Genomic DNA, 16,078 nt, shown 5'->3' with positions numbered 1-16,078 from the left:
TGCAATTGGTACGTTGATAAAAAAGCTTGCACTGTTCATGGAAGAACAGACTGCACAATGCAAAATGTTTGCATCGGTTATTTATTTTTGCGTGCCAATGTACATTTACAGCTTTTGCAGTAGAAGTGGAACTCCACTATGTCAGAGTTGTTTTTAAAGACCTTGTTGAACTAATATTTTGATCTTGGCAACACCTCTTTGCCAAACAACATATTAATTAGCTTTAACAAGTCCTCAAGTTGTGTTCCAGTTATATTATGCTTTGCTGCATGACTCATTAGCATGAGAAGAGCTTCAGCCTTTGTACCTGCTGACATTAGTACTGAATCCATATTTATGTCAAACCCGATCTGTCCGAATGGATCATCTTCTGGAAGCTCTTCCATTTCTGAATCAACTTCACAAGTACTGCCCTCTGACTCACGACCAGATTCCTGGACCACTTCAGATTCAGCACTGCCCTCTGATGATGACTCACAACCAGATTCCTGGACCATGTCACTTGGTTGCCGCTCAGATGGAAGGAGAAAGAATCCAGATGGATTCATGACCTGCAAAATAAAACACCACATGAGTGCATATGTCTGCATAGGACAGTGAACACAGCTTTTCTCATAGGTTTAATATAAAATGTGGTACCTTTTTCAAAAGGCAGACGGTATAAACATGCAAAAGTAGTTATTTTGCCAATTGCCGTTAACCATCATTATGGTTAATAACACTAGTTAGCCATGTGCATAGCCTTAACTGACACACATATTTTTTTTTTTTTTTAAGATATTTTTTTGCGGCTTACGCCTTTTATTGATTTTTTAAGGGACAGACAGTAGGCTGACAGGAAACAGGAGAGAGATGGGGGGATGACATGCGGTTAAGGCCGTGTCGGGTCCGGGAGTCGAACCCGCGGCACACCGCGACTGGATCACCAGTCCGGTGCCCAGACCGTTACGCTACGGCCTGGGCCACTGACACACATCTTTAATGAAACGCACCTTAGGCGTGGTTGGTAGAAGAACTCACCTGGCCAGTCATATCATCTGGATCAGATGGAAGATCTTGGTCATCAAGGTCAGATGAAGACGTGAGCTATAAATGACAAAACATTCATAAGTGCTCCAATATACAGTATGGGCACAAAAGGTAGACAGACAAACAGTTACTCTGACAACGGGTGGGTATAACGGTTATTGCATAACAGGGTGGGGATGCAGCCTAACTTTCCCCAACCAGCATCACTCTCGAGTAGGCTGGTGCCCGACAGGCACAGGTCTAGTTATTTTTTATATTGAAATCAATATCAATCAAATAAAAATATGTAACCACTTAACGATTTAAGACTAACCACTTAAGCCCCATTTTATACTTTGTCACACAACAGTGCCATACAAGAAATAGTGAAACTATCAGATCTACAAGCTCACAATGCTTCACATCAGACCTTGTAGATTTACACAATTTTTGTTTTGTTTAGTTTAGCCTGTAATGACATGCCCGATTTTTTCTTTCACCGAACCCCTTTGCCAGAAATAGCCTTGCAACGCATCACGCTGTGAGATTTTAAATCTGCTATTTTTACCAAATACACAAAAACAAAATATAGGGACTGCATGAGAATAATGAAGGTGTGGTTGATAGAAAGCCTTACCTGGTCAGTCATGACGTCTGGATCTGGTAGAGAATCTCGGTCGTCACGGTCATCAGATGGCTATAAATGACAAAACACATTGATGCTTTTTTCACTAATATTTTGTTAAGTTTCGCCTGTAATGACATGCCCGATTTTTTTTCCTTCACCAAAACCCATTGCCGGAAATAGTCTCACCTACAATCACAACACATCATGCTGTGAGATTTTAGATGCTATTTTTGCTAAATATTCAGCAACAAAATATAGGGACTCTAGGGTGCATGAGAATAATGAAACCACCTTCAGGTGTGGTTGATAGAAAAGCTTAGAGATAGGATCCAGAAGGAAGCACACACACATCTCCAGAAACATCTCCAGAAATTATACAGGTGCTGGACAAAAAAATATACGTACAATGAAAAGGAAGGGATGTCCGCACACAAACGTTTCGACCCTTACAGGTCTTCGTCGTATTGAACTGGTAGAGAATCTCGGTCATCAGATGGCTTAGGCTATAAATGACAAAACACATTGATGAGTCCTTGTGCCTACATACATTAACAGTGAAACCACAGCTCGTGTCCTCATGGGTGCGTTCGGAAATGCGCCTTGAACGCACTGGTGTGCTCTCTTGTCGTTCGTTTATTCAGTGCACTCGGTGTGTTGTAGTTCGAAAATCCAGTGTGCTGCACACCGGGTGTGCCGAGTGCTATTTTTCAATAGATAAAGTATAACATAATGCTTAGTTAAAACACCAAAAGGGGTTCAATTTTAACGGGCCATGCCTTCGCATTATTTCATTTTGTTAATACCTGTTGACTTCTATGGAATCCAAATAATTGAACTCAGTCATGGCGAATTTGAATCCATATGTGTCGTGTCATGAACTCACCTCGGCATTTGGACCTGGTCCGACTTCATCTTCCAAGCGGCTGGCAGCAGTAAGAATTACCTGAATGCAAATTACGAAATAATGTATTTAACAAACAGTAGGTTGTTTAATAATAAATACAATTAAATTATTATTAATTTAAAACAAATCTATGTTTTCAATAAATACAATTTTAATAAAAACACGTCCAAAAGTTTTGATTATACTATATTATAATAAGTAGTACAACGGTGTCATGCAATGAATAGTGAAAATAGCAGATCTACAAACTCACAATATTAATCTCTCACCTCAGCATCTGCAGTGTGCGAAGAGTCCGAAGATGAACTGATTTTGTCACACTGAAAACATTTTCAAGACAAATAACATCAGGTAAAACATCAGATTATGTCTCATAATTGATTAATTCTGAATATGGGGTATTATTCTACATTTCTCATAAAGTGACTTACATCCAAATGTCCTCTTTTCAGTCTTGGAGGAGGCAATTTTATTTTTCTGTTAGGCTCCAAGTACAATTTGTACTTACGTCTAGACATTCTTTAATTTTTTTAAAAAAGGAGAAAAAAAGACGACATTAGTAACTGACAGATTCTTTAACAGAATGTGAGTTTACACTTAAAAAAATAAACTAAACAGAAGGGTGTTATAGCCTATTTTCCCCCCATTGTTCAATAGGACATCCTGTAATGCTCAATAAAGTTTTAATGTGTGCTTATTACCGCCTAAAGTTAAAGGTCTCGAGCACGCAGTAGTACGCACCAATCAGAGTGGCGAATAGAACCTACTCTACACCGACACAAGCCACGGAGCAAGTCCAATTTACCTCATACTTTGTTCTCAGACTCACAATTTATATCATTTCACTTTTGCTATAGACAGTCCGGCGTCTACTAGTTCACACAGCAAAAATGTTTGCTTATGTAAAATATTTAGATGAGAATTGTAAAGCAATAGTTCCCACCTCTGACATTAAGGATTTTGACAGCAGCAGTGCATATTGCTACGGTTTATTGGGTGCGCTGGCAGGGGCAAATTTTGTTGCTGAAAGGTGAGTCATACTAAAACACTCAAAGTAATAACTAATAAGTATTAAAAATATACCTAACTTAAGTCTTTTAATTTGGAAAACATGCATTTGGGGGTAGGTAGACAGTCTACCGCCCGTAGACGGTGGAAAATAGTTCACTAGTACGCTCGAGCTTTCGGCGCGATACCATGGTACGGATAAATATAAATCATGCTTGTAACTTGTGTCAAGCTAATAGCTATATTTTCATAATGCTGACGAGCCTATAATACGCACATTAGACTCAATACATTCATATACACGTGAAAGGACCGCAATGGAAACAAACCGCTGGCTTTGTGTTGTATACTTGTATACTATGTCTACGGGAATTCGGAACCGGGAGGAGGCGGTAAATGTTTGGGCTAAAGCTAAACCAGAGCTAGCTTAGAGCTAAAGCTGGCTAGCTAAAGCTGTCCCACAGCTAGCTAGCTAGCTAGCTGGTTAAGCTAACGTGGCTTCAGTATATGGCCACAAATGGACAGACAGTATGCCGACGTTATAGTTATAGGTCGTTTTCTGTACTTACATCTTATGTGTTTTCAGAGTCAAGAGAAGAACAACTCCTCTCTCGAAGGGGAAAAGAGTTCGAGTGCAAACTTTGAAAGAAAAATCACACCACAGCAGTCCGGGTGCACCGAGAGAAGATGCTAAAAACAAATAAACAATGAATGTACGTACGTCACTTCCATTGAAATGATTAGCGGGGGCGGGGCTGTGATCAAAATAGGGACACTTCACCCTTTTTGCAAAAAAAAATATGTTAATGACGTTTAGAAGCTTTAGAACACTTTCCTGGAGATCTTTATGTGTGTAATATGTGGTTTTAGATATTTTAGATTGTAGCAGTGAGCCTGTTGTCTCTGATGTCATGGACACTGGGCTCACTAGCTTCCTTCCTGGACTACATGTTGTCTCAGTAAGACAGCTCTCCCCCTATCCACAAGGAGGAGCAGTGCACCAAAGAATTATGGGAATTGTAGTCCAGGAAGGTAGTGAGACCAGTGTCCATGACATCAGAGACAACAGGCTCACTGCTACAATCTAAAATAACTAAAACCACATATTACACACATAAAGTATATATACAGTTGGAGGGTACAGCATTTTGTAGACAGAGCTATATCACATTGCATCGTTTTATACATTTTTTGAAGAAAAAAAATAGCATTTTGTTTTGTAGTCATTTAGACAAAGCAGCATTTTTTCTCTCAAGACTAAAATAAGATGTAAGGTTTATAGCTCTGTTTTACATGTGCAGTAGGTCTACTTAAGGTACAGATACATCATACTTGGATTGGCCCTCTGGATTAATATAGATAGATATATATATTAAAAAAAAGTCTAGCCTGTAACGATGACATAAAATAAATATGGTAAAACACTACATTTCCTTAACTGTTTTAACTGGATAAAAAATATAAATAAAATCCCACTAGCTATTTATAAATTATAATAAGCTGTATTGCCTATAGGCACAATGCACAATGCAATGGTGAAGAAACATTATTTGTCATTGTCATAATGGACATACATTTTAGCTTCTTATTACTGATACCACTTTAATTTAATTGTGTAATTTTGTTGCATATTATCTGTCTAATAAGTCCATAGACATTCTAAAGCCAGTTTAAGACACAAACTTCTCCCATAATATATTTATGATGCATAATGTTTAACATAATCTTTTGCTTTGTTGTTCTCTTTCTAACTGTCACAGATGCAGTGTTATCAAACCCAAAGACAAAATCACAAAGTAAGTGGAAAATAAAAACATTACGCACACATTGAAAATGGCTACTGATCAAACTGGTATAAGTGAATAATAATGTTTACATTTTGCTGTACTATATGTAGTTTCAGAGTCTGAGTCTGGCAGTGACAACGCAGTGGAATCATCTCCATCTGTATCTCCAACAGGAGACGAGGCACACACACACACACACACACACACACACACACACACACACACACACACACACACACACACACACACACACACACACACACACACACACACACACACACACACACACACACACACAAAATACTGTAGGGTGTAGGTATACATTGCCACTACAATACAAATCAACTTAGATCTGTGTGGATTGTAAGGATGTCCCTGAACATTCGGGGTTCGAACCTTCGCTCGTTAGGGTTGGCACTCGAATCTTAATTAATGGCCTAATCAGGGGGGCACACAACCGATGTGCCAGTGCGCATACGTCGTCAAAATGTTTTCTGTGCGTAGATCAAAGGCATGCAAGGCGCATTTGCGCACCAAAGCTGAGACAGTTATGTAGAGAAATCTGACAGGCATTCAAAAGGAACTCAAATGTGATGTTAATGTCCTGTAAGTAGACTTAAAATAAAACTAGTGTTGACTAATCATTACATGTTGCTCCTATTTTGAAGAGGAAGTTAGTGCACAGGAAGTCTGTTTCAGCTGTAAACAAGCTACTATGACACTTTCCCAAAGTTATGTGCTAGGGTACAGCCTTAGTGGATTGGTTAAATGTGCTGTAGGTATTTTGTTTTTGTTAAAATTAAGAGAACTGTTAAAGAAATGTACAATAAATCACACACACACTCACTTAACCCATTTAGACCTGACAACGATTCTAAAATGTCTTCTAAATCCTGACAGTTCTAAATCCTGACAGCAGAAGTCATACAAAATAAGCAAAAATGGAAGTGAAACAAATACATCAGCAGACAAAATTAAAACATTTGTTACATTATATGTAATGAAATATGTACTGTAGTAATACTGATTATTTCTGTTTGTGCTTGTCAGATTCACTTGGGAGGAGACATTAAAATTTGGCGAGAGGCTTGGGCCAGAATCCAAAATTCTCCAAGGGATTCGTTATTTGTAAAGGAGCTTGCAGTGGCTACTGAGCCACCAGCTCAGTGGCCTTGTGGTTAGAGTGTCCTGAGAATGCCTCCCTGCTTGACACTCAGCATCAAGGGTTGGATTGGGGTGTAAGTCCCTGCGACATACTAGCGTCATGTCCAGGGGGTGTACTTGTACATCAAGCTGCCTCACGGTACAGAAACAGGAGATAGGCTCCTGCCCTATGGGCCTCATGGCTACAGAAACAGGAGATAGGCTCCTGCCTTATGGGCCTCATGGCTCGGCAAGGCTACTTGCGGTGGCTATGTGTGGCACAAAGACACTGGGGGAACGGAGCCTACTGGCAAGGAATGACAAAGATCAGAACAAATTTATAGTTTCATAACACTTATTCATGTTCCAGCTAATTCAGAAGACTTTGGAGGAGATGGAGAGACGAGAGCAACAGGGGCAGGGCAGTAAACGGACCCCCAAGCCTAACCTAAAATTTGTGGAGGAGGAGGGGGGAATGGATCTTTCTAAGAAAAAGGTAAGTGTGGTCTTTTGTGTGTTTATTATGTACAGTACATGCTACCACAAAGTAATCCAAGATTCTAATTAAAGCAGTATCTAATTCTAAATGACACGTCATTAATGCACTCAGATATTTTTCGTCATCTATCTCCTAATTGCCCTTTTGGAAGTACAGTAGTCAGATTTTTCCATTGGTAAATGGTGCATTTATATATATATATATATATATATTACATAGATTGTGTAATATGAATCAAAATGAATCGATACTAGTACTACACATTATGAAATACAACACAGGAGCATAGCTCCTGTGTTGTTGTAACAAATATCTCCAGGTAAAATAATTTCTGACCTGATGAAGATTGTGTGAGATGGAAAACATTGTCTTCTTCTCAATAAAGTAATTATTTTACCTGGAGACCGGTGTGCAGGCCCAGCTCCCTCTTTCCATGATTGCCTTATTGGCCCTGCACCCACTGTCGAGGTGCGTGCACAAATACAAATGCTATGTAACAAAGACATCGTCTAAAATGTATATTGTATTCAGTGACAGAATCAGCCATTGCTGTATTCTTAAACTGCAGCCCTCTGTCAACAAGGCTATGTCTCTTCCCATTTTGACATCTGAGCGCAGCCGCTCAGATGTCAAAATGGGAAGAGCCCGAACCGCAGTGACATTATGGGCCGTTGTGTGATGGTGTTGCACACTGAAAATACCTACAGCTATGTGAGCTTGTAGATAAGCCATTTTAGGCATGCCATCACACAATGTTTTATTGTTATTACCTTACTATCAAGGGTAACCTTAACAAAGGTTATTATAATTAGCCTTAGTACCAAGGTTAACTATACTTATTACTTACTGTCTGTTGATCTGATCATCGTGATTGATCCTTTCCTATTCATCCCTACACTAGATATACCTCAAATTAAAGACGACATCGCCTTTCTGGCTTATTTTTATTTTATTTTTTATTGTAGGCCTACTTGCTTTTTTTCACCATAGATAAGTTTGTATGATGTTGGTCTCATTGGTAGGGTAATTAACTTGCTGCATTTGTGTTTATAATTGTTTAAGAATCGACCAATTAGAGACACATCAGCACAAACATTGCAGGTGAGTAATATTTGACAGAAGGATTGTGAATTGTGATTTACTTATATTTGACTAGAGGAGGCAAATTGGTTTGTTAAGGGCTGATCTCACAAAATTATCAATGTATTTGCACTGCCAGCAGGTAGGTATGTTAACAATTGATCAACAATTTATTTTTTTTATTTTTTATTTTTAGAATTTTTAACTATCCTCAACTTTGCTGCTCTGCTTTTGGACCTCCTGGGACAATGGTTAATTATCTGTAGACAATGCATTGACCCTCATTACTTTCTCAGATCATGGCAGCAAAATAATATTGCTGGTGTAAATGTGAAGGCAGCATTATGCAGCCTGCTATGTTTTTGTCCCACAACCAAAAAAGTCCAAATAATGCGGCTGCAGCTTTTTTCAGTTTTCCGTTCAGGAAACAGTTTATAAAAACGTAACCTCGCATCACCAGGCTTTCCACCTCGGAGGAAAGCCTGGTCTGTGTTACAAAAGTTCTGTGTGAACCCAAAAAGGAATGCTGGCCAGGCTAATAAAAACAGCAGCAAAGTAACTGAAGTTTTACAGTAGTAGAGTGCTGTCCTGCCCACTACTGTAAAAGTTAACACTTTTGTCATGTCACTGTTTAATTTTAAGAGCCATCCATCCATCCAGCCATCGTCTACCCCTTATCCGGGCCGTGTCGTGAGGGCAACAGCTCCAGCAGAGAGCTCCAGACCTCCCTGTCGCGAGCAACACCGGCCAAATGCACCTGAAGGTCCCCCGAAAGTAAGTACATTGTCATTGTCTCCACCAGGCCGTAGGCATAGGGAGAGAGTATGTTTTGCACTCCGTCCGTCCGTCCGTGTGTCCGTCCGTCCGTCTGTGAACAGCTAATCTCTGGCACCGCTGGCTTGATCGCAGCCATATTATGCACACACACTCCCTGAATGCCAGAGCTGAACCTCTGCCCCAAAGTTTTCACATTGGCCTGTTATAGTGCCACCAGGAGGCCACTTTGTGCAAAACAAATGTTTTGACAGTACACCTACAGATTTTGTCCAAACATCGCGCAAATTGGTACAATGCAGTCTCTCTAGAGCCATTCAACGAAACATGTCTTTCAGATTTTTCATCCTGATTGGCTAAGATTGGTTTCCAAAGTTCGCAGGAGTACAAAATGCTGCAAATCATGAACACATTGTGTGATTTCCGTGACCTTTTGCACGCACAATACCACTAGGCAGAGGAAGAAATGGCACTTTTTAGAATCCTCCTCCTCAGGTCTAAATTGTTAACTTAAATGTGATATGTATTTATTTTTTCAGATTGAAATTGTGAAAGGATCAGGAGTCCTGTGCAACAGGACAACCTGGTTTTCCACCTCCAACAGCACCACTCCAACCCAAATGGTGCGATTGCTGCTGATGGGCGTGTTCCCTATTGAGGAACTCCTGGAGAGCAACCTCAGCGGTATTTTTTCCCCCAAAATCTCTTTAAGTCGATCCATTAACTAATGCAGAATTAAGATTTGAACCTGCTTGGGATAATGTATTTCCGTTTGTACCTCCATAACATAAATCTGAGATATTGCTTAAGTGAAACATCATGTAGTTAGGGGGATTTTGAAAAATAATGTTTCAAATATCTTATTTAGGTGGGATGTCAAAGCGTGGCACTGGGGAACATTTGAAGGCCCTGGATCCAGAGAAAAAGAACGCCATACTTGGTGAGTACAAAAAAAGAATTCAAGAAGTAAAAGAACAGTTCATAGATATGCATTGAGTTGACTACTTTAACCATCCCTATTTTCACTATTTATTAGCCATCAGTGGTAATTTATCACTGGAGTCAGAAAATATCAGGTAAGTGATAATAATAATAATAATAAAACTTTATTTGTATAGCACCTTTCATGACATCAAATGCAGCTCAAAGTGCTTTACAGAACAATGGAGAATAAAATAAAAGCAAAGCATAAAAGAAAAGCAAGGCAACGACATTAAAAAACAAGCAGTAATGCAGTACAGTGAGGACATGAATAACAAAAAATATAAGATCACTTGAAGGCAATGTTGTAGAAGTGGGTCTTGAGCTGAGCTTTAAAAATGTCTACAGAGGCTGCCTGACGAAGGTACAGAGGGAGCTTGTTCCATGCCGATGGCCCGTAGAAGCAAAAGGCTGCTTCCCCGTATTTTTTAGTTGCCATTTTTTTAGGCAAAGCGAGCAGGCCAGCAGTGGAAGACCTTAGCGGGCGGTTTGGGACATATTTAGGCAAGCAGTCATGTAGGTAGGAAGGTGCGAGACCATTGAGGGCTTTATAGACAAGTAAAATAATTTTAAAATCAATCCTAAAAACAACCGGAAGCCAGTGCAGTGATGCCAAAACTGGAGTAATATGTTCTCTCATCTTAGTTCTAGTTAAAACTCTGGCTGCTGCATTTTGGACAAGTTGTAATCTGTCAGTTGTTTTCTTAGGCAGTCCTGAAAAAAGTGCATTGCAGTAATCAAGCCGAGAGAAAACAAAGGCGTGGACAGTGTTGGGCAAGTTACTTTGAAAGCGTAGCTTGTAAAGCTACAAGTAGCTCACCATGGCAGTAGCTTGATCAAGCTACATAGCTACCCCTGGAGAGATGTAGCTTGTAAAGCTACAGCTACATGGAAAAAGTAGCTCAAAGTAGCTCAGCTACTTTTTATTTTTCAGCGTTAAATTGAGAATGCGGGAGACCCCTCCTCCCCTCCGGGAGACCCCTCCCACCCTGCTCCCCTCGGGGAGACCCCTCCTCCCCCTGCTCCCCTCTGGGAGACCCCTCCCACCCTGCTCCCCTCTGGGAGACCCCTCCCACCCTGCTCCCCTCTGGGAGACCCCTCCCAGCCTGCTCCCCTCTGGGAGACCCCTCCCACCCTGCTCCCCTCTGGGAGACCCCTCCTCACCCTGCTCCCCTCTGGGAGACCCCTCCTCACCCTGCTCCCCTCTGGGAGACCCCTGCTCCCCTCTGGGAGACCCCTCCTCACCCTGCTCCCCTCTGGGAGACCCCTCCTCCCACCCTGCTCCCCTCTGGGAGACCCCTCCTCCCCTCTGGGAGACCCCTCCCACCCTGCTCCCCTCTGGGAGACCCCTCCTCCCCCTGCTCCCCTCTGGGAGACCCCCCCACCCTGCTCCCCTCTGGGAGACCCCTGCTCCCCTCTGGGAGACCCCTCCTCCCCTCTAGGAGACCCCTGCTCCCCTCTGGGAGACCCCTCCCACCCTGTGATACCAGGGCCAATCAGAGGCCAATTAGAGGCAGCTGTCAAGTGCTGCCCTCAAAGCAATCAGAAAAAGGAACAGTCCTTGATTTTTCAAAGGGGGTTCTAGTACAAGAATTAACACAGCAACCAATGGTCAAAATTAATAAATTTCTTTCATGTTATTGCCCAAAATTGTAGCTTGTAACTTGAGTAGCTAAGCTACAAAAAATGACCCAAAAGGTAGCTGAGCTACTTGACGAGGTACACAAATATGAATGTAGCTAAAATACCACAAGCTACAGCAAAATGTAGCTCAGCTACGTAGCTCAGCTACATGTAGCTTAATACTCCCCAACACTGGGCGTGGATTAGCGTTTTTGCATCGTCCAAGGACACCCATTGCAGAAATCTGCACGGCGTAGCACCTGGTAATTATAAAAGCCTAACTTAATTTGCTCACTTCATCGCAGCTCACTATAGTCTATATTCTGGGCTACTAGTGTGCTTCCACTGAGATAAGTGTGGTCCTCTGGGTTGTAGAACATGTACAGTAGTTGGTTAGTCAATAACAATTGTTGTCCTACAGCAGTGGTTCCCAACTGGTGGGCCGCAAGGGGATTTCAAGTGGGCCCCAAATCATTGGACAAAACACTAGAATGTTATTAAAATATAACATTCATATTTAAAGAAGTCTTTAAAAATGATACTATTTTATGGTGTTTCTTAGAATGGAATAAGTATACTATGTTCCATTGATCTAAGCCAGAACACAAGTTGATTGATCATTAAATAAACATCAAATAAACAACTTAAGAAAATGCACGTGGCCCCACCTACAGTATCAACTTGTCTACTGCCAGGTTATGTGAACAGATAGGCGGGCCGTGAAAACAATTGAAGATTTTCATGTTGGTTCTGCCACAAGAAAAGATTGGGAAAAACTGATCTACATCTACGAGTGCATGTGTTTGGTCCGACGGAGCATTGGTCCGATGCATTGGTGTGATCGACAACCTACCTCAAACCCTAACCCTAACCTCCCCGGGGGCAGCACACCTAAACCTAACCCCAACCCTCTCCCGACCCCCAGCGCAGACCCTCACCCTAACCCTAACCTCCCCCGGGGCGCAGCACACCTAAACCTAACCTCGGACCAATGCGCGTCGGATCATTGTATGCCTCCCTACATCTACTGCACCCTTCTTCACCCATAACCCATTTAGACTTGAGGCCAATTCAAAACGCAGTCGTAACCTTAGTTTTTATTTTTAGAATATTGTTAACATTCAATGAACATATAACTATATATACTCACTCTACAAATAACAGGGCCTGTGATATTTTAATTTGTCCATTAACACCCAGCCCTGTATAATGTAGTAACGTCCAAAATGACTCCCAGATTGAATTGCACTTTGACATGAAGGGTATTTCAGGTCTAAATGGGTTCATCATTAATCATGCCATTTGCACCATATCATGCTTTTAGTTAATTTGCTTGATTTGCATGTCTTATCACTAAATAACCTGTGCTGATGAGTGCTGTCACGTCGCCAATACTAATTAAAGTGACATTTGTGAGAAAAGCTTGTTTAAATCTATTCATTCCATATACCATCTTTTTGGTTAAAGGCCAACAATCGTCAACAATAGGTTTGTGTACACACTAACAGATGGACTGCTTGAATTCTAGTTGACTTCAAGCATGTATTTTTTTGTATTGCCATGTTTTGTTCTTGCTTAAATGTAAATCGCTCTGGATTAAGAGCGATTTACATTGCTAAATGCCTAAATTATAAATCGGGTCCACTGTCTTCTCATTATTGCCTTTTCCTTGATTCTATGTAGAAGCCACATTAAAGAAGTTCCCGCAGTCAACCAAAGGCATGCTGGGAACAGCAGTAAACGGAAAGCTGACGGAGCTGCGGCGGTTCCACAAGAAGTAGACAAACAAGTAATGATATTATTAAAATGAAATAAAGCTGTTGATACAGCCCCTCCTATATCCAGCTTTAATGTCTGTCCACTGACTACACAAACATTAAATTCAGATTGACAATGAATGGATAATGATACATCATAGTGTATTGTACCGTCATGATGACATGACGCAAATTGTGATGTGCATTTTGTAGCTTGCTTCTGAACTAATGATGCCTCTTTTTGATCAAATCAGATTTGGGGATGACGAGTGCCGGAGAGAAGCCTTGCATGGTGTCCTGGAGCCCCCACCTGTATTTTTGAGCTAATTATAATTTATTATGATTTATTTTTATATGCCAATGCCATAATTAAATGTTTATTCTCCCAAGAAACATCTCCGAGGTCTTCTTTTCTGACACATATTTTTTTTATTCAGAAAGATAAAGATATAGATTATGTAATTATACATATAATAGGCTACATCACTGGTTCCCAAACCACATACACAATTTCTGTGTAAATAAAATTGTTGCTATTATATTATTATTATTATTGTATTATTTATAATTGTATTATTATTATTATATTATATTATTTATGTACATATATGTACATGTGCATATATGTGCATATATGTTCATATAAGTGCATATATGCACATATATGTTCAGGGGGTCCAATTTCATATATGTTACATATATGTCTATCATATATGTAATATATATGTCTAACATATATGTTACATATATGTTAGACATATATGTCTAACATATATGTAACATATAAGTCCTTTCCGTGTGGGTAGTGATTCACATTTCTTAATGGCGGTTGGTAGAATTATGCAAGAGTAAGAGAATGGGGGACAAGGAGTCAAGGACAAATAGTTAGCTTCTTATTTGATTTCAGGTAGCTGCTCATTCAACCGAGATTTTGTTTACAATAATAACCAATAATGACTCAACAAACCTGCATTCTTCAACCATCAGCTTTAACGTCCTCCACGGCCCTTTCCCGTGGTGCTGGCGCCACCGTGTGGCCTGCACAGACCTAGCGTGTCATGATGTCTCTTTGTTGCACAGAATGGGTGGAGCCCGAACTACCTTGTAGTGTCGGAAGCTGTCTGACTGTAGCCTACGTACTGTGCTCTTTTGTCTTGCAGTTTGTTTAAAACCTAATTTAAAATGGTATTCGAAGAACTGGCAGTTCGTTTGAATGATAAGGGCTATAAGAACTGGCTTAAAGCCGGACACTGTCTGCGCATACTGAAGGAGGGTCTGCATGTTTTCACTAACACTGAGATGAGAGCTTTCCACGGAGATCTGCTCGGTCAACATGCCATTTTACGGAGACCCTGTCAAAGTTCATCATGTACCGGCTCCACCCGGAATAAGGTGAAGAATATACCAGAAATGGTTTCAAAAATGTTTAAATGTTTCATTGATGTCGATGTTTAATACTGCCGAAAGGGGCTTTCTGTGGGAAAGAATGTGTACATTCCCCCCCCCCCCCCCACCCCTGGTTCAAACAAAACCGAAAGATAAATTATGGTACGTGTAACGCCAGAGAAACACGTCGCCCACGTAAAAAAAAAACAACTGTGTGTGTGTGTGTGTGTGTGTGTGTGTGTGTGTGTGTGTGTGTGTGTGTGTGTGTGTGTTGGGGACCCACACGGTGAGGTCTGGGCATGTGATTTTTTGTTAAGTAAACTGTACTTCTAAAGCGCCTTTCAAAATCAAAACAAAGTTAGTGCTTTACAATGAATGAACCACAATACAAACGAAAAAGTTAAAACAAGGCAAACACATAAGAGCAATAAAACATCAGGATATATAAACAAAAACATGAACCAGTACAAGTGAGTCAGGTAAAACTTCCTAAGACAAAGTGCTTGCTAGCCCTACAAGCAGAACCCAATGGTACTGAAGTTTCTGAAATTTTTTAGACCATGGGGTCCTATTCCACCTCCACCCTGCCACCTTCGGATAAGTCCTTCTGCGCTCTTTGAGGACTTTCTTTCGTGTGAGGGCTTCTGAATGTGTGAACTTTAAGTACCTATAAATACCGCTGCGAATATCTCCTATAAGATATTTTTTTGTGGCTTACGCCTTTTATTGATTTTTTGAAGGGACAGACAGTAGGCTGACAGGAAACGGGAGAGAGATGGGGGGATGACATGCAGTAAAGGCCGTGTCGGGCTCGGGAGTCGAACCCGCGGCACACTGCGACTGGATTACCAGTCAGGTGCCCAGACCGTTACGCCACGGCCTGGGCCGCCGTTAAGTATTTTTAATCTTTGTTTGACCGATTTGGTCGCTTTGATTCTTCTTTTCCTACCTTGTTTATTGACACCTCATTGTACCGCCTATCTGGCTAGCTAGTGGTGCTATAGCTATGACAGAGCAGATCAGAGGCAGGAACGTAGCCGGCACAAGCCAACCGCACATCGGGAGGCGGTACAATAAAAGGTAAATAAACAAGAAGAATCAAAGCGACCAAATCGGTCAAACAAAGATTAAAAATACTTAACGGCTTCCGCGACACAAGAGAATTCGCAGCCGTATGTATAGGTACTTGTAGTTGACACCTTCAGAATAACGCAAACGAAAAGAAGACGTCAAACGGCGCAGACACGATGTTACCGAGGATATTTATGTCCGCGTTCCAACATTCCCATATGAAAACAAAGTAACGCACAGGGACCCTACGGGTCAGCCCGGTTCGGTTCGGATTGGGCTGACCCAGGGGGTTCCGAGAGGGGCTAAGTGCTTGCAAAACTTGGGAGCAACCACTGCTGGTCCAACTAGAAGGTCTTTGGGAAGACTTGAGAGATCTCACACTGTAATATGGGTGCAGTGTCACAGATCCAATATTGGCGTTGGGGGAAA

General features: G+C 41.1%; 1 protein-coding gene and 1 long non-coding RNA gene across 2 annotated transcripts in view; one reads left to right on the top strand and one right to left on the bottom strand.

Annotated features, from left to right (window-relative positions):
* Window positions 1-368: 368 nt before the first annotated feature.
* LOC310870326 lies at window positions 369-1,705 on the bottom strand. The gene is made up of 3 exons (XR_014570223.1): window positions 1,646-1,705; window positions 1,021-1,086; window positions 369-551 (listed from the first exon to the last, which is right to left on the bottom strand). It is a non-coding gene; the product is annotated as an uncharacterized lncRNA (long non-coding RNA).
* A 12,604-nt stretch (window positions 1,706-14,309) lies between these two features.
* LOC310870011 (uncharacterized protein CXorf38-like) overlaps window positions 14,310-16,078 on the top strand; it is a 4,990-nt gene continuing 3,221 nt past the window's right edge. Inside the window, exon 1 of the mRNA XM_083781017.1 lies at window positions 14,310-14,584. Coding sequence (XP_083637143.1) covers window positions 14,375-14,584 — 210 coding nt within the window. The 5' untranslated portion in view covers window positions 14,310-14,374. The remainder of the gene's footprint in view (window positions 14,585-16,078) is intronic.

This window comes from Protomyctophum parallelum (genome assembly GCF_964188405.1).
Source record: "Protomyctophum parallelum genome assembly, chromosome: 14".
Lineage (NCBI taxonomy): Eukaryota > Metazoa > Chordata > Actinopteri > Myctophiformes > Myctophidae > Protomyctophum > Protomyctophum parallelum.
The sequence above is the reverse complement of the archived record's forward strand: the minus strand, read 5'-3'. Positions and strand labels throughout refer to the sequence as shown.